The 19,870-nt window shown below is 30.8% G+C and overlaps 3 protein-coding genes across 4 annotated transcripts; 2 read left to right on the top strand and 1 right to left on the bottom strand.

Moving 5' to 3' along the window:
* The first annotated feature begins 134 nt into the window (after nucleotides 1–134).
* On the top strand, nucleotides 135–3,190 carry LOC130447946 (FGFR1 oncogene partner 2 homolog). Its single transcript, XM_056785018.1, has 3 exons — nucleotides 135–482; nucleotides 640–1,017; nucleotides 2,249–3,190. The coding sequence occupies exons 1-3, from the start codon at nucleotides 348–350 to the stop codon at nucleotides 2,348–2,350; spliced, it is 615 nt and encodes a 204-aa protein (XP_056640996.1). The 5' UTR covers nucleotides 135–347; the 3' UTR covers nucleotides 2,351–3,190.
* A 1,099-nt stretch (nucleotides 3,191–4,289) lies between these two features.
* Nucleotides 4,290–5,299, bottom strand: LOC130447947 (signal peptidase complex subunit 3). The gene is made up of 4 exons (XM_056785019.1): nucleotides 5,043–5,299; nucleotides 4,826–4,988; nucleotides 4,542–4,645; nucleotides 4,290–4,473 (listed from the first exon to the last, which is right to left on the bottom strand). The coding sequence occupies exons 1-4, from the start codon at nucleotides 5,183–5,185 to the stop codon at nucleotides 4,344–4,346; spliced, it is 540 nt and encodes a 179-aa protein (XP_056640997.1). The 5' UTR covers nucleotides 5,186–5,299; the 3' UTR covers nucleotides 4,290–4,343.
* Nucleotides 5,300–6,521: 1,222 nt separating this feature from the next.
* LOC130447456 (uncharacterized) lies at nucleotides 6,522–19,515 on the top strand. Of its 2 annotated transcripts, none has more exons than XM_056784277.1 (4): nucleotides 6,522–6,654; nucleotides 13,629–13,802; nucleotides 18,258–18,374; nucleotides 19,220–19,515. In XM_056784277.1, the coding sequence occupies exons 1-4, from the start codon at nucleotides 6,600–6,602 to the stop codon at nucleotides 19,444–19,446; spliced, it is 573 nt and encodes a 190-aa protein (XP_056640255.1). In that variant the 5' UTR covers nucleotides 6,522–6,599; the 3' UTR covers nucleotides 19,447–19,515. The 2 variants fall into 2 exon arrangements, with proteins under 2 accessions (XP_056640255.1, XP_056640256.1); XM_056784278.1 differs by having other exon boundaries at nucleotides 13,629–13,769; nucleotides 19,220–19,503.
* The last annotated feature ends 355 nt before the right edge of the window (nucleotides 19,516–19,870 follow it).

Genomic DNA, 19,870 nt, shown 5'->3' with positions numbered 1-19,870 from the left:
CTTAGTTAATCCTATATTTTGATAAAGATGGAAATAGGTCGAAACGTCAATTTTTTCCAGTTTTTTTAAATAATCGATTATTTTAAATCAAACATCGATTACATTTTACTAGGGTAACGATTAATCGACAAACCAGACTGTCATCTATTACTAATTACTGTCAATAGATTGTCACAATTACTATATAATTTCAAGAAGTAAATAAGTTTGAATTTTTCTTATCACTATGTCACTTTTACTAAATAACAACTAACAGTTCATTGCCATTAGTATCATATAAAAAAGTAAAAGTGGGTGGTATATAACTATCAGTAGTTTGTAGATTAAAAAACAGTTATCTAATAAATATGTCCCTCACAATTCAGCAAATAATTACTGATGCAAAACGACTTGCAAGTCGATTAAAAGATAGAGATGTAGTAGCTGATATATTATTGAACGAAACCCATGCAATTAATAAAAAAATTGATGCCATGAAACAGGTGAGAAAAATAAAAATAAGATAAATATTCACTTAAGGGATCAACGTAATTTTACTGTAGATTTAAACATAGTTTGCAGAATTTTTCGTTCATGTAGAAGAGGGTCAATAAAACACTAATAATTCAGTATATAGTCAAACATTAATATTTTTTTCAGTATCAAGAAGAAGTAGAACAATTGAATGAGGTAGCAAATCAAAGACCACATTCACAACTTATAGCCAACATTCAGAAAGAAAATAGACATTTAAAAGAAATACAACAAGAAAATAGAGAACTTAGGGCTGCATTGGAAGAATACAATACCACATTACAACATGTGATGTCCAAATATCGTGAACATACCAATGAAGAAATATATAAATCAAAAGTCAATTTCATAGCAATGCAAGAGAAAAAATATAGTGAGATTATTAAAGTACAAGCAGAGAAGATTCAAGAGATGGCTGCCGTGATGTTTAAAGCTGCTCTCATAGATGAGGATAGGGATTCTAGAGAACAAGAAGTTGTGTCTATGCTAAAAGTGGAAAATCAGGTGAGCATCACTGGTTTAAGTAATTTCCTATTAGACTCTGGGAGTATATGGGTGATATTTATTATCTTATATCTTTAAACTAGCAAAGTAGGAGTTGTGGGGGTGATAAATCTATCTAGCTAGGATTTTTATAAAAAGTCGTTTTAAATTGGTTTATTTATTGGAAGAAAAATAACATAATTTGAAGTAAAATAACGAATAAAAGGTGGCATTTGTGTAGTCTTAATCTTAATTATAAATAGGTACGAAACTAATAGTATTAGGAGATTTTCACTAATGTCTGCTGTTTAGCTATGTGTGAGTAAAATTTAAGATTGGAAAACGAAAGGAAAAAAATAGGAAAGAGTGGAAGGGAATCACTTCCATGCTATGAGCCTAAAAGGCCTGTGTGAAGAACCTATATATATATATATATATATATATATATATATATATATATATATATATATATATATATATATACTACCTATATATATATATATATATATATATATATATACTCTTACTAACACCCCAGGGTACTGGGGAGCCCACATTGATAAACACTGTCTTGGAGCACAAATGAGATATTTCTGACTACTTTTGGAAAACTCCAAGTAAAGTTTTGCTATGTGCATAATTCTTTGATATTTAGTAATATTACGACTAGAAAATAATACTAAAAAACATTTTTCATCCTGGAACCTGTTTTCGATTTATTTATTAAATGAACATATACCCTGTATGTGCTGGTGTTGATATATTCTAATAATAATTTTCCATGTAACCATTTTAAAACTTTTAATGATTGAACTTTAGGCTTAATTTTAATGCTGCCAAATAATTTCTTTGACACAAAAATACTTATCAATACTTTTGGTACTAGATTATATTAAATTAACCAACATTATATTTTGAAGCCATAAAATTTATCAAAATCATAATCTTGCTCCAAAAAAATGTGTTTTAGCTTTTGCGTTGATTAGGCTTCTTATAACTAATAATACAAGTTTCATGTAGTGCAATCTTATAAATGTTGAAACATTAGTATGGTAGATTATCTGTAGCTCAAGTAATCTAAATCATCTTATGGTTTCAAACAGTTGGATGAAATTTTTATACATAATTTTAGGTTTTCAGTTAATAATAAATGATTATTTGAAACGAGAAACAGTATATTTAAAGAATGTGTGAAAAATGTGATAACTAAGCATTTAAATGTGTTATTATTTTAATAATAATTATTTTCTAGGGCTTAAGAGAAATGTTGGATATTGCCCATAAATGTGGGAACTTGAAGAAGGAAGACAAGACTGTACAAACTGATATGGAAAACACTCCCGATAAACTTTAATAAGAGTATTTTTTGCACATATGCAATATTTTATGAGTATTCTTTGTGTGTTGCAAAATAATTTTAAAAATGTATGTTATTTTCAAATTTTTTAATAATTCTTACAAGTTTAATTTATTATTTTTTACCAATGCATATTATTAATGAATATAGGAGCGACTAGAACATTATTATTTGTAATGAATTCAATTTCACAATTAACGATAAAGCAGTTTAAGTTTTTTTATTAAAAAGTTTTATTCTATACTGTATTTTATCATTCAATTGCCTAATAGGATGAGTAATATTATTTTTTTGGAAATTAATTCAAGTCTTTTTTTATGTAAGGTTAATCCATTACAATTGTGACTAGTAATAATTTTGCCTATTGTCAAAATAACCTAGATGCTCAGGTTACACTTACAGATTCAATGATTTATGAGTTTCCATTACAATTATATGTATATTCAAATCTGTCCTTTTCTTTAAATATAATTTTTGTATATAGTTTTTTATTGAATCCTCAATGACTAATTAACCCTTCAGACAGAACATGATTTTTTTGCATTATGAGGAACATCTGTTTCACTGACTGATATGGGAACTCAGCTTATTTTTTTTGAATTCGCTCAATATTTTAGCTCATTTATTTACCCCATCTTACTTTTTATTGTTAATCAGCACATAAACAGTTCATAAGTAATTAAGAAATCCTATTAATAAAAAAAATTATTTATTATTTGAAAAGAATGTGGAACATAATTGCTGATTATCAATCGAAACACAAGAGTCATATTATAATAAAAAAAAAATGCCAAATATAACAAAAATGTAACTAATAAAAGGACATGTTGAAACAAATGTGTAATAACTATCATTTAAATATAAAAACTTTAATAAAACACATCCAAAAAATAATTTAGAAAAGTATGTTGGTCTGAGAAGCAATAAGAAAATTAAAGTATGGAGTAGATTGATAATAAGTATATAAAGAATAAAATGAACAGTAAAAACAGGAAGTAAAAATAACGAGAAGATGAGGAAAACCGTAACATTCATATATGAGACGGGGTAGTTTAGAAAAAAAGGAATTGTTACTTGCCAGAATGCCAGACCTTACGATTACTTCATTTTTGAAAATATACTTATTGTATCCATAATACTCCAACAACACTGACATAAATACATGAAAACAAGACTAATAATATTTTATTATCAGTATAAGGAGAAAAATTCAGTATCCAAGAGTCCATGGGGCCTATTCATGACTCGAAGAAACAGAATCATCAGTACACTATGAGAGTTGTCTGACAGAGAACAAAAATAATGCAGATCACACAGGAAATGCCATTCCTCGATTCAAGAAAAGTTATAAACCATTTCTTGATCAGTTTCTCAAAGGATATCGGCGTTTGGTAAAGTCAAGTGGGACACAACGGACCTGAAAGCATTTAACTATGAAACACAATATTGCTTATTTGTATTCCCACTCCAGGACCATTATTTCGAAATTTCAAGATTCTTTACGATTTTAACATCTAACATCCCTACTTAGGGCTTGGTGAAAGACAGCTAACATCTTTTATCAATGAAAAGTAGGGTTACACTGAGGCGCATATGAAGCCATAGTCCTTTACTCACTCTCTAGCAAGATCTAGTAGCAAATCTATAAACTATATCCACCTGACAGGCGATGTTTCTTTTGAAGGGTTAATACTCTACCCATTGCAAATACAAAAAGAATTGATTATTGATAGAAATTAAAATTTCTGGAAATATCGGTGATTTTGAAATGAACATCACACACATACAATTACAGTATTTGGTATTTTGAGCATTATATAGGTCACAGATTCATATCCGGCTCCAAGAATCAGTCAGTGTGATTGTGTAGTGGTAATCAACAGTGTGGTGATAGAAGTAGCCAATTAACAAATGATTTAAAAATAATCAAAAAACCTTGTTAGCAGAGATGTTTATTAAAAAAATTACACCTATTAATAATAAATAAAATTTAAACCCTAGTAGTCGTATATTCTGAAGGGAATTTGAATGAATAACTTCCACTAGCAAAAACGTTTGGTAAAAGACCCGCATTTGGAATTATGTTCCAGGAGAGGCTTAATGTAATGTTCTTGTTACCCCTGAAAATAAAATTAAGTTTTCAGAAGTAAATATTTACAATGAACATTTAATATATTAAGCTACTTACTTAAGACCGTTTCCATCATCCCAGAAGTAGTACTTGGTATTCATACTTTTAAAATCTAAAACAGCATTCTCTCCTCTCAGAATTATTTTATCCCATAATACAACCTAAAATATTTATTTCCAAAATAAATTAGAACTGATAGAACAATAATTTTATTTAGATTCTAATTAAAATACTAATTTCTATAAATCATACTTCAGTTAATTTATTTACATGAAACTTTCGATATTTTTGGAAGAAAGTCTATTACCATTACTAGAAGAATGTTATTTTTAATGATTTACCTGATTAAGTTCATTACTGGGTGTTTTATATTCAGCTGTGAGGTAGAGGAATAATTGTTTAACGTTCCAGTTAAACAAACCAGTGAGATTAGTTTGTAAATCAAATGTAATGAAACCTAGATCATTTTTTTCTCTACTAGCACTATAATCCGGAACGTTTTTCCTATAAAAACCAACAAATAAAGTAAATGAAATATATAAATATAATAATACTCACACGACAACTTTAACTGTATTCATTTTAGCATCTGTTACATAGTTGAGGAATACCGTCGAGGCAAAACAGAAAAATGTTAAACATGCCAGAACGCTGAGAGTATAAGCTAATATTGAATTTCCTCTTTGAAGTACCGAGTGCATTTTCTATAACTTTCTAACGTGTAATAAAATTTTAACAGACACGTCAATATGAATTTCTTTCAATTTGTACTAATAGTATACATAACCTCAACTCAATTTAGAATTGACAAACTTAATTTGACACGTCAGAAGGTATCACAGATTATTGAGAGAATATATTTTATAAACAGTTCACGTGTATGACTCAAGGTTAAGTTAATTTTTTATTTTCTACTTCATGGTGGCAATGTAAATCAAACTGACCAAAATAACGAAAAAATAGGTAATTTTATGCTAACTGACTTTATACTGAGTTTCCATATAAAGTTTATCAATAAATTTGGTGTTGTTTCATTATTATTACGCCGTATTTGTGACTTTTCTATAATTCCAACGACTATAGTGTTTTGAGAATGCCATTGAGTAGATATTGTTTTCATAATCCGAATTCATTAACATGATGCTTTTATTCTTGTATGAAGAAGAAAATACGTACTATTAAAATATTCACACGTACTATTAAAATATTCAAAACCTTCATCTTAATAATATTACAGCTTCCATATTTACATTATTTGCCTTTAGTTCACAAAATTCTTTTCTAAAAGTACATTCAATCATACAGCTGTTAATAAAATTTGTCAGTAGCTTATGATGGATTTACACGCCTTGATAGCGCTACTTCAGCAAATAATATCGTGTACTATCTAAAAGACGTGATCTATGGTGATTATTGATTATTTTATTAGTTTGATTAATGCTTAGCAGATGGCAGAAGGATTGAAGATCAGTTTCGTTTGTATCTAACGTTACTTTATATACAAATACCTTATTAAATAAATTTTATACAAAAGTACTAGTACATTTTGAAAATGACCATGAATACAAAATCATTTAGGAAAAGTAAGTAGTCACGATTAGCGGTATCTTCATCGTGCTTTTGAAATTAAACATGTCAATTTTTAGAATAATTATTCAATTCATAGGAATAGTTTAACTATCTTCCAATAGATGACAGAGAAAGTGTCTTTAAAATAATTTTCTTATTGAATGTAGTTTTTTCTAAAATAACGTATTCTGTATTTTAATTAATATGTGCTGTCCCCATTATATTAAAATTTGCTTGCAATGAAAATCGATTATGTTTTTAACGATTTTAATGATCAAAATCACGTTGATTTTATGGTTATCGGTAATTTATTTTTAATACCTGTCATAAAAATATTCATTCTAATACCGGATGTACCAACAGGTATCAGTTTCTGGTAAAATGAAAATACAAGTAGGACTTAATCATGAGATAAGAGAAAATTATCAACGATTTAGTTTATCTTGCCATCATCATCTTAGAAGATAAGTATGTACATTCGTTAGACTGCAATAGTCGATATCTTTATTTTATGATTATGATAGAGTAGGGTAAGTGAAAAGAAAGATGATATATTTTATGTTTTTTATGATCGTATTTTCATTTGGAACATGTGTTTTTGGTAAGTAATAACTACTATTATAACCAATATAATAGATCCGTTTATAAAAAATTTTATTACGATTCGATTTTGTCTATCCTAAGACATTTGAGGTAATATGCGTCTTAGGTTGTTTATCAAACGAAATATATTATTATATCAAAATTAATAATCAACGTTCTATTATACATACAAAATATTGAATTCGCGATATAAAATATATACTACATGGGATGTATTATTGCAAACAATGTTAATCTATATTTTCCAATTTCTTCTTTTATTGACGTCTACGAAATTACTAATTCCCATGCTAACAAATTTGCTTTCAAAGCATTTATTGCTTCTTATGTTGATATTATGGGCATGTTTGAGAATGAATCTTCTTCCAATATCAATTGCAGATTATAAAAACCCTTGCCGATAATTTTGTTTGATCTATCATAGGCGTAGATACCTCATTTTATAAAATATAAATATAAATATTTATAAATACTTTTAAAAATATGTATACCTTATGCGAGAAAGTATTCGTTAAAAGGCAATCGAATCATTATAAATTAGACGGCATTATACGCCGTTATTTAAACTGATGCACTTAATTGTAGTCCCACTTGGAAATTAGAAAAAAAATATTATTATACCTCGTTAACTTGCTACAAATGAATATTAAAATATAAAACGTAAATAGACGAGTAAAATGTACGTGCCTGTGAGGGAGTTTGGTTTAAATAGAGTACCAGACGTGAACTGAGCTCTTTTTGTACCATATTCGTTTATTAGAACTTCGGTAGTCTTTTATCTGATTCAAATAATCTTGTCGCCTTCGAACTATCCTTGATTAATCTAAAGAACGCCATATTTCTGTTTATTTAAAGAAATTTATGAATTAAATCAATCTCACCAAGCCACGCCAATGCTTATCGCAGACTTTCTACTAGGCATGTTTCAAAGAAATTGTGTTCATACGCCATACAGCTTTGGCCAATAGAAATGCATTTGTGTTAACGATTCGACGTTTATATTGGTAAACAGTATAGATGATGAGTTCACGTGGACTGACAGTTTGTTAGATGTTTACCGAGTTTTATATGGGGAGTAAACTTTATTTTTCATTTCTCAATTTGATATGAGTGCGGTGCGTATTTACGAAATATTGATTGTTCCTCGCATAACTGTCTTCTGCAATTGATATTGGAAAACTTACCACTTGTTATTACAGTCACAACTCTGTCGCTCTACGTTTCAAGTAATATAGAGAATGTATTTACATGCTTAGCAAGCCTCGACAAGTATCCACAAACACAAGCGTGTGAACGGAGTGCTGGGTTTGCGTGAGATTCTCGTCGATTACTCGGGCTAGGTTTTTGAACAAAAAATCAAATTAATCTTACGTCAAGCGCTTGCGACGTTTTGTTAGCGCGTATAGTGTTGCTCACGAGCACTTGCTGAACAGATGCTTTTCTTTATTTTTTCCTTTGTTTTTGTTTATACATGTCCACGTCAACCCCTTTTACCTGCACAACTTGAGGACGTTTACAAGGCCTCGGTAAGCATTAATCTCAATCGTCAAAACTCTCATGCGCATAACGCATAAGACTTAAAGTTACGACACTAGTAAGACATCTTTGGAATTCTTTAAAATTCATCAGTTTTTCCATGAAATCTCCTAAATATTGTTAATAAAATGTTGTTAATAAATTAATTAGTATTATTTTTGCACGATCCAAATGGAATTTCAAATACTATCCCTTTATTTTCACTAGAGAATTATTTGTATAAATGGAACCATTCGCTGCTAATATCCCCAAATACCATAATTTTAGATTTGTTCAAAGCAAAATGTAAAATAGAATATAAACGAACGAAGAATGGAAACAAAACCGAATAATAAGATCCCCCTCGAGTCTTTCCTCACCACATATTTGCATGGAACAGGGTTTCCTCCCACGAGTCAGTCCGATATTGCTTACATTTTCATTTTAGGTTTCAACGGATTGTTTTATTCGTATATATGTTATACGTTTTTCGGTTCATAATATATTTATTTGTTGAAATGAAATTAGTTAAAATTAGCTTTAATTTGGTTCAATCCCACCGTAGGAGTATTTTAATGAAGGCTCCGCTTAGAAAAACAATTTCATGGAAAGAACGTTGAACATATTATTTAATGAAAATATGTCAGCGATTCTGTTGTAATTTTAGCTTCTCCACGTAAATTAAATTAATTTTTACAAAAAATATGAAGTACAAATTTCATACATTTTAAATAATAGATCTGGTTATTTAGTTAAAGTAATTTTACGAAGTATTATTTAAACTAAATCTTGTAGATGAAATGTAAATACTGTGAATCGACTAATCTTTAACTTAGGGGAAATGTGCCTATGATGGACCCCTTAAGGAAATATCATTACAACTTTTTTAGTTTTGGAATTTTTTTTTACATGAAAATATATACTTAACTCGCAGTTTATTATAGTATAGGAAGATTTTTCTGCCAAATAATTTCCTGTTTAATAGCATAGCTATTTTTAAAAAAGTAGTCGAGGGGTCCATCATTGGCACACATCTGCCCATGTCGGACCCCTTTAAAATAAATGAAAAAAAAATGTCTTTAAAGTTTTATTAGAAAAAATAGAGAACAAACTAACATCACGTTAGGTACAGAGCTCACAAATAAAAGACTTGCAATGGAAGGAAACACCAGCGCACTCATTATGGCACCACGAGTTACATTTTTGACAACGAATCCACTTTTCTTTTGCACGTGAGTGCGAAAATAACTCATTGCAGTAAAGGCAGCTAGCATCATCATCTGAGTCATCTTGTCCCTTTTCCAAAAAGTTCTCTAAGGCGGATTCATCTTCATCAGAACTGCCATTTTCAATGAAAAGTTTCCGTTTTACTATCCTGGCTTATTGTTTTCTTATCTTTGTTTCCTTTTCTATAATTTTCTCTTTGAGTTCATGAATTTCTGGTGTTGAAATCAAATGACCAGTTTTTCCCCTTCTTCTGCATTTTTTTTATCAGTACCAATTGCTACAGTTTGAGGGGGAGGACAAATTTCCTTCACAGAAATGTCGAGAACTGACGATGAAGACATGTTAAGACCAGATGTTGATGGGGTTTGAATTTCTAATTCCATTTGGTTCTCGATGATATCTCCTTGAGCCTCGGGAATCTGCTTATCCGTTGCTAAAGCTGGTGCAAACTGCCAGTCCTCGAAGACATGAGGATTGAAAGGATGAATGCCAGTCTTTTTGAACGAATTTAATGCATTTGATGGTACAGCATTCTTCAAATAAGCTTGATTGAGAAGACCTGCTATTTTGAATTGAGTCACTGCCTTCCCCGGGTTTTGACGAAGCCATAATTGAATTTCTTGATCAAAATACGTATGAAGAGGACGGAAGAATCCTACGTCCAATGGTTGAACGTGATGTGAACAATGTGCCGGGAAGCAGAACACAATTACCCCATTTTCTTTTGCAAACTGAAGAGATTCGAGACTCTTATGGCTACTGTGCCCATCTAGGAGCAAAAGAACCTTATTGTTATTAGATGCTTTCGTATACTTCACGAAATGCTTTAGCCATCTACAAAAAATTTCACTGGTCATCCAACCTTTTTCTTTTGGACCGTAGTCAAACCTGACTCATTCATATTAAATATATTTTCGGGAGGAAAGTTGTACTGCTCCAGAGTGTTAGATAGTGCATTGAAATAGGCTTGAATATTAGGCTTGTTAAAAGCCTGGGCTCTAGCTAATGATGTACTTTCTGGACTACGCAAAGAAATTCGTGGATTGCGCTTCAGGAATCCCCTCACCCATTTCCAACCTGCCATTTTTGTTTCACGATTGAAACGATGCCCTATTTTATTTTTTTCGGCTACTTCGAATACCATCCGCCGCAAATCTTTAGAGGTTAAACCAAAAAAACGTGTTTCCATATCAATAATATATCCTGCAATCTCCTCTTCGATGGCTTTAGAGAAAATTGCGGTTCGTCCTCCCAAATTACCCTTGGAACTGTCCTGTTTAGCCAAACGCCTTCGCAAAGTTGTTTTGGGAACATTGAAGATCTTTGCAGCCAACTTAAAGCCCATACTGTGATCTTGTACGTTCTCAATAGCCTGTCGCATATCATGCTCGTCCCACTGTTGTCTTTTTTTGGATGCCATCTCTATAAATGGAAAAGAAAAACTACTAAAACAATATATTTATTTTGTTTATTTCAGTTCCAATGATGGACCCCTGGTCCATCATTGGGATCCGTTAAGTAGTCCATCATAGGCCATATTGCATAAATCAGATAAAAATGTCAATTTTTTTTGTTCTCCGCCATAACCTCAATTTTTACTCGCCAATCAACATGCAACAGTTCTATCAAGCTGTAGTAACAAAATCAGATTCTAGCTAAGAGTAAAACAAAAGTTATCTAACATCATGCCATGCTACTTGGTTATATCAATACATAGCAATTTCAATTTATTTATTTATTTTCACAAAAACGGTTTAGATTCGCAAGAGCGCTTGTAAACAACTGACTATAAGCATCAATCAACCCAACCAATATGGTGGTAGTGTAATATGCGCGGTAAATTTGAAAATATAGCTAGTGGTCCATCATTGGCGGAGGTCCATCATAGGCACATTTCCCCTATTGATCTACCAATCAGGTAGCAACGACTTTGCTAGGGATATGCGGTTAATTTCTTCTGTTTTTAAGAATAATGATGGTAAGTACTGTAAACTTTGTTGATGGACAGACCCGCACGTACAAATGATTTGGCAGTTTCCTTGTGGGCAAGAGCTGTCGGGGTTTATTCTCGATGTTATCTAGGTGGTAATTCATCAGACAATATCCAGTGAGCATTTTTGCTTAGTGAAAGGCATGTATGGGCCCGGTTAGTGGCATAAAAAAGAAATCTCTTCAAGTAAAAATATATTATAGCTATAATTATAGTATTCAAATAGCAAAATTAGCGATATGTATATAGAGAAAGTAGAAAGGAAAGATAACTGGCTTCAACATGGCGTCGAATTTGGAAAATTTTGTAATTTGGGGTTGGTAATACTGGGTGGTTTAATTACTAAACAAGCTCAATACTAGAATGTGCTTTCTATGAAATTCGGGTGAATATTAAGAATAAGATACAAAGAATGTTACGGTATCGTAATTTCTATCGAAAGTTAGTGGTGTTTTTTCCAATTTTTTCTATCTTACTCTTTCCACCATTCTATTTCGCTATTCCTTTATTTCATTCCACCATTAACCGCATAGTGGAACAAAGATAACTATACATTAGATCAGAGACTGTTACTTTTTACGGTTGGCACAACTTTTCAATTTAGAGAGTATATGAATCGCGTTTTCTAGCATTATTTTGTCTATGTATACTTCGGTAGAATTATTTCGAACAGCTGCATACAAAGGAAAAGTCTCCATAATGATAACCTTCAACATACCAAGGGTATGATCTGTGGGAAGTTATGTCACTAGAAACGTTCTTCAAATTTTCTTACATAAGTGGTTTCTTTTGCATAAAATCAACATTAGTGTTCTTATTTTTCTATGGATTGTTATTGATGTACCCAATATAGTAAAACTATGATAATATATATATATATATATATATATATATATATATATATATATATATATATATATATATATATATATATAGAATAATTCTCCAATCATTCGTTTTTTAATGCTTATATTAAAATTTTTTTCTTGTTAAATCGTCCTGATTTTAGATTAGGAAATTTGTTGAAAAAACAAGTAAAGATTGACGTTTCGACTTGTTTCGGTCTTTATCAAAATATTTTGACTAATTTCTATTAAAAGGTATAAGAACTAAAGTTGAAGAAATTTATCAAAATATGTACTTATACATTTTTATTTGACAAATCTTCCAGAGGGTGTTCCAACCAAATAATGTGTAACACAATATTGGTCAAATTTTGGTAATGGTTTCAGTGGAATACCTCTATAAGATAGTTCATATTTTCAATTACGTTGACGCATAATTGAGGTTCAATGTGGTTAAATTATCTCATCCTCTACTTTTTGAAATATTCTTGGCGTTTTTTCTCTTAAATATCATCAAAAATAGAAGGCGTCGCAAGACATGATCGTGGCGATCTTGATATGGAATATGAAATATCATTGCCACTGAATTTCTCGCGCAAAAGAGCCATTGTTTCGTTGACTGTGTGGTAAGTGGCATCATTCCGTTGGAATCACGTATTGTCCATATCTATATTCTCAATTTCTAATTACAAAAAGCCCGTTATGATCTCGTGATAGGGAGACCTCATTTTCGAAAAAGTATGGTCCCCGGTACTATTTCCAGTCCATAAATCATACCAAACAATCTTGCGGTAATTAAAGTCACTATTGATTTATTGTTTGTTCAGTGAACTATTTGGCGTATAGAACACACTTGAAATGTTCAGTAGGTTCCAGATTTTTTTGTGTCAATTTAACCTTGTGAACGTGTAAATTCAAGTTTTTATTCAAAATTCGCATCGTGAAATTTTTTATTGTTGACTACGACAGTACAACATCAATGTTTCCACCGAACTAAATAGGTCAGTATGCACAAGTGCTTTTATATTACATAAAGACCCGGTTTGCTGAAATTCGCGTATAATTCTCCCGATTATGGATACATTTGATCGATTATGCTGACCACACAATTCTCGAAATGCACAAAATGCATTTTAATTTGATCGTACATTCTTTTAAAAAGCTCCACTAATCTTAACGTACAACTCACTTGTGTATCTTTTCTTGATTGAAATTGATAAAGTTTGAAACAAAGATAAGTTGAATTAAGTTTGAAAAAAAACACGTCAAGATGTGACTCACAATAAATATCATGCATTAAGTTGGATCTCTGTTTATAAATATGAAGTAGAATATTATTCGAATTTTTATAATAAATCTATTAGATTAAACACTGTGTAACTTATTTATTGACAGGAGCAAATAATTCGGACTATCCGGAATTGAATCCAGAATGGACGTATTGTTTGGAAATGACATGGTTCGGACCTGAATACAGTAACGTCACCATGTATAATGGCACTTGTTCTGATTATCTGGACGAAACACGGGCTGAAGGTATACCCTGTGCTGCCCCAATTGTAATTTCATGTGAGTTATCGATTATATAGGGTGTTATAACTAGGCTTCAAAATTGTACTATTTAAATAAAAAAACGAATTCAGTGTGCGAAAACAAGTTGTCACCATAAGATATTTTTTCACCGTTTCGGTTTGGAATTTGAGAAAAAGTGAAAATTTGTTATAAAATAAACTACCACGAATATTCTCAGTTTCTCGTCTTTTTTAAGAATTTGTTTTAAAAAATCGATAAATTTTGAATAAAAAGGAAAAAAAAACACTTTTGAACCGCTGCGAACTAGTTGCGTCCCGCGATCAATCGGACCTGTAAAGGTGTATACTAAAGTCTATTTATCTAAAAAAATAGTAAACCATGGATGGATACTTTTTTGGTGGGCCAGTGAATGATAAGCTCTGTACACGTGAAGGATTCGGTAGATACTTGAAGAAGATACTCCCGATATATTTGCCTTTTTGGAAATAAGCAGTATAGCTGTCAACAATTTCATGTACGGAAACTACACCTGATCTAGCAGCTTCTGCAGCGATGCAGCTCTCGCCACTCCCACGCGGCTTTTTATTTGTGGTGTATTATAGTGCCACTGATTTGGACCAATAACAATGCCGTGCTGCGTTTCACTCGGGATATTCACGTGATAATCATTGTTTTGGTTTACTATTTTTCTTCGATAAATGGCTTTTAGTTGTAACTGGATTGACAATGGTCTTATTTACAGGCTAAGCTTAGCTTAGGTTAGGTCATAATATTTCAACCGATTACTTCAAATTTATCGCCATCTATTGTACTTATACCAACATTAAAAGAGGTGTTATGATTAATAGAAAATGGTTAACCATAATTCAATCTTTAGATATCGATAATCCTGGGAAGTATAATTAGTTTACAGAAGTATTTAGTACTAAATTTCTTTGAAGGTATTCGGGATGTAATTCATATACGACCCTTACAGTAACCCTGATTGAAATAGCCCAGAAATATATTTCAACAACATTAGAAGTAAAAATTATAATGAAAGGGAAAGAAGAATTTTGTAAAAACATATTGCTTACTGATAAATCTACGCTTTCGATAGATAAAATATAATCAATCCACTAGTATCTGTAAAATAAACAATGACGCATACTTGTACTGATTTAACCTCTGTAAAAAATTAGTGTTTGAGCGAGAATTATAGAGATTAGGTACATCATAGGTATATTTCATATTTCGGATTAATGAAATTTAACCGGAAAATAAATATTTACATCAAAAGCTCGATCCAACATAATTAAAATCAAATAATTCTTACTTCAAATTACATTAAGCAGATTTGGTTAGAGCAAGATGGTTGACCTGATCTCAATGAATTGGCAGGTTCAAAGAGGCTTAGCAGATCTCCAGATGATGCTTTTCTTTGGGGTAATTTAAAACAGAATATGTGTAAATAAATATAAATATGTTTGAATTCTAACAAAAATTTTGGGAGATACGCACTGTATACGTTCATATATCTATAATATCCCCATAATTCATGTTATTATTGTCCAATTTCATCAAGCAGCTCTTTCAACCGTGTACGCTATGTCAGATGAATATGGATTTACTGAATACGTGAGAGTAAATCTTCAGATATTGTATTAGATCGCAATTGTTTGAAATTTAGTTATTTAGAACAACTATAAACAAAATGTATTTGAGAGAATGGTAGTAAAATTTGATTAATGAAGTTGAAAATTGATAATTTGTAAGGACTGATAAGAATAGAAAAGTCAAAATCCAATTTGGAAATCACTGCAAGCTTTAATTTAATAAGATTGAACCATTCAGAAGTTTTATTACAATAGGTAATTTTATAAATGAAAGAAATTTTCTAGTTACAGGACTTATGAATTTACATTTTTTCCAGTTACTCTTTTTGTTTAAGAAAACTACTTGTAGGAAGAAGTACGAGACGTTTTTACAAAACGGAATGATTTTTGTTCAGTAGAACCGAAATTAAAGTTAGCTTGATGATTTGGAAATAAGTAATTTGTTTTTAAGTATAGACAGAGATTTTTTCGTAAATTTACTTTTAAATGAAAATATGTACATTAATCCACATTTTAACATAATTTCTAATACTATTAAAGTACATGTCGTATCGTACATTGGATTTTGAACTCCATCTTCAAAGAATTCTGCCTTTGTTTTGACAACAGATCCATTAAGGTCGTTTGAACATTTAGTTATAATACTTGTGGCACAAACGTTTCCTCAAATGAAGTAACTTGATAGTCACTAGATGTTTCATCGGGGTTAATATATATGATAAATTATCCAGTATGTAAATTATTTCTTTATATATGTTTGCTTATAGTAAACACAAATGTGAACTAATCTCCAGTAAAAACACGTTGCATCATCTTTGTATTTTGTGGACATTGTGCATGTCCTACATGTCGACAGAACGTGTATTGTCAACCTCTAATCAGTATTATCTGATCTGAATTGTTAAGTTCTATTCAATTGTTCTGAATTGGGTGATTTTGGGGGAAAATACTATTGCCAATAGTGGGAGGACTACTAATTTTGTGGTAAATATGAGCTAAAATCATTAAATACATTATTCATTGGGAAAGATATGTAAGAAAATGCAGAAATTGTGCTGTTTTTCTAACTTCAGACTAGAATTTCCATTCACAAACTTTTACTTTCTACGAGGCTGGGTTATTATTTATATTTCTGTCCGAATTAATCATAAACCTGTGTCAAGGGTGTCAAGAAATCTACAAATAATTCATTTCAACTTTATTTTATATTTCTCAATTTTAGTTTAAACCCCAAACCTCGGTTTAGACTACAGATATCGTTTTTTTTTCACGTTTTATAGATGGCGTTAATCGACAAGTGGTATTTTAAACTTTAGTTTAATATTGAACGGAACTTTTTGAAATTGTTAACAATTTTACGATAAAATGATTAAAAATTTGCACTTTATATTTGATGAACTCGAAGATGATGATGAATAAGTTATTAACATTATCGACGCACCGAGAAATCGAAAAGTTATTTGTTCAAGAGTGAATATTTAAATTTTTAAAATTTGTTATAGTTATATCCAATTCCCTTGCCAATTCCTGCCAATTTTTTTCCTTTTCCTTCCAAGTTACGTATTACTTTTATTTTGGATTCTACTGTTCCTTTGTATTTTTTCACAACGTTAACCAAAAGTATATCTTATAGAAATTGCACGATTCTTTTTGTTCTTTGTTCATTTTTGTGTATAAAACTTTCTTAAACAATTTAATTTAGAACAAATATTGGAAAAATTCTGGTTATGTTGGTGACAACTGGCAGAAATATGTCTGTTTAACTATGACCTGTAAAATAGGGCGATCTTGTTTCTTCTTAGTTTAAACTAGAGTTAAATCATAGTTTAAACTTCAGTTTAATCTCTAGTTTTACACTAATTGACTTTATAATATGAGATTTTGTAATAAGGGATGGTTTTTACCACTTACAAGTAAAAAGCATACTTCGACAAAGGGTAGATGGTGTACGGACGGATCAAAACGGCAGGCGGAACTGGGATAGGAGTGTACGGGCCCAGAACCAAAAACTCTGAAAACATGGGCAGCACACCAAGCATTCATGGAGATCATCATCTTGTCCTATAGTCAAGCAGCCATTAGAGCTCCAAACTCCAATATCATAAAATCCAAAATCGTTTGGGATTACCTAGAAAAATTGAACGAGATACACAAGAAAAATAAAATTACCCTACATTCCGGAACACACCGGAGTGAAGGGAAATGAAATAGATGTGAATCTCGCTAAAGCGGGGATAGACAAGCCCTTCATGGAACCCGAACCCTTCTGTGGTATCAGCTACAGAACAATAGAAAAAGCACTGGAAAAGAAGGTAGATAGGAGGAAAACTAATTATTGGGACAACCTACAAGGGCTAAAACTGGCAAAGACTCTTCTGGGAAACTATTATCAGACTAAATCTGTTGATTGTATCATTCTAAGTAAGAACTATCTACGAATTCTAACAGGAGCTCTATCGGGGCACTGTTACCTTAACAAACACCTGAAGATGCTAGATCTAGCGGATAATATAGCGTACAGGTTATGTTGGGCAGGGGACAAAATCTCTATCCCCATTCTCTCGAAGTGTAAAACTGCTGTAAACACTGTGTTCTCTAGTATCGCAGCAAGAAAGTGGGACACAATAGATCCTTTGGGTTGCAGAGTTTAAGAGTCCCCAAATCTATATATTTCCATGAAAGTTATTTACCGTTGGTCAGTGGATGATTATAAATAAATTAATTACAATTTAAATATGAAAATCTAACATATTTAGCAGAAAAGTAATTTTTTAGTTTCGTTGTATTGGAGAAGCAACTATTAGTTTCTCAAATAATCATATTATCAGAGCCATTTGCCCATAGTTATTTGGAATGTATATTAATAGAATATATTAAGAAAGCTTTACCTTTGTAGATGATGGAACTTTGCCTAATATGGATTACCTTTGGGATAAATATAGAGAAAGTATTTTGTGTAAAAGAAGTATAAGTCAAAGATGTATCAAGTATACATATTATTATAATAATATAAGTGAGTATAAACTTACAAATGCGGGTTTATGTTATTATTACTTTGGAACATACGAAAATTGAAAATAAAACGACAAATTTTATTGAAAATAGGGAAGTACAAAATAAAACACTAAAAATGTTTGGAATTCTTTCAAAGCCAGCAACTCTTTTATTCAATTCCTCATTTTTTGGTACTGCTAGCAGTGCTTGTGATAAGAATCCAATAGTGAGTGAGAGGAGGTTGTTTTCTTTGCATGCGGACATTATCGATTGATTTTCGAAACAATTTATTATGCCCCATGGCTGTGAACAAGAAACAAACCGAAATCCATATCAACATCAAAATAATTTACTTGTTTTCATATATACTTGACTAGTAACATTTAAATTAGACAAAAAAATACTTTATGAAATACCAAATTTTGTTTAAAATGTATTAAAAACCGAAAAATAACTCAAATTTATAAAAAAACTTGATTATAACAAACCAGCACAAAATAAATGAATGTTATTCATTTCTACTAAATTTAACTTTTGGTCCTTCGAGCCGGATTTACCTTCTCTCTGTTTTCGTAATATTTGAATTACAAATCAGAATGTCCACTAAGTGAAAATCAGAATAAATACTTACAACGCGAGTGGAGTTTCATTATCTTTTTTACATAATTTATAATAATAAATCTGGGAGGTTTATCATGAGTTCTATTTTAAATTATGCCATTTACATTGTATGACTATCCTCTCCAAAAGCCGGAAACAAACTTTATTTGTTTGAAAATATAAATAAAAAAAATGATGTTTTGGGATTAATTCGAAGATATTAAAAATAGTGGATAATGTTTGTTAATATTTTTACTTTTTCAGTTGCTAATATTACCTACATGTGCGCAAAAGTTCAGCACGACTCTGGTGGAATAGTGGATAGTGGGTGTTATAAACAGAAATTGACAGAAGGATATGAAACTGAAATATGCGTGTGTAAATCTACGAATGGGATACATTGGCCTTGTAATGTTGCATATAACATTAACGCTCTTAATATTTTGATATTAATAATGTTATCTGGTTTATTACATAGTTTATTTAGTTAATAAATTGAGTGTGAAGTCATTTTGAACGATACAAAAACCTTGATATTAATACATAGTTGTGAAATTATAGGCGGTCTATTTTATTACACAATTACCCTTTTTTCTTATTGATGTAGAGAAGCGGGAGGTAACTGTATTTTGAATTAAATTCAATTTATCGAGGGTGTCACATGAATAATATCGGTCTCCAATGTTCACTGTATTAAATAATCATTGAGAATGAAAGCCTTAATATTCGAAGTAGGTATAGACCATCGTACTTCACGCTTTTAACCTATGACACCATGGTAAAATCATTTTTAGATGAAAAATATTATCGCATTAAATTTTCGACTTCTCCTTTGGATTTAATTTTCACATATGAAAAACTATATTACTTATGAGACACCCTTTATAATATAATGTTTACTAACCCGAACATTGC

The sequence above is a fragment of the Diorhabda sublineata genome, chromosome 8 (genome assembly GCF_026230105.1).
Source record: "Diorhabda sublineata isolate icDioSubl1.1 chromosome 8, icDioSubl1.1, whole genome shotgun sequence".
Classification (NCBI taxonomy): domain Eukaryota; kingdom Metazoa; phylum Arthropoda; class Insecta; order Coleoptera; family Chrysomelidae; genus Diorhabda; species Diorhabda sublineata.
This window is presented reverse-complemented; position numbering and strand designations above follow the sequence as displayed.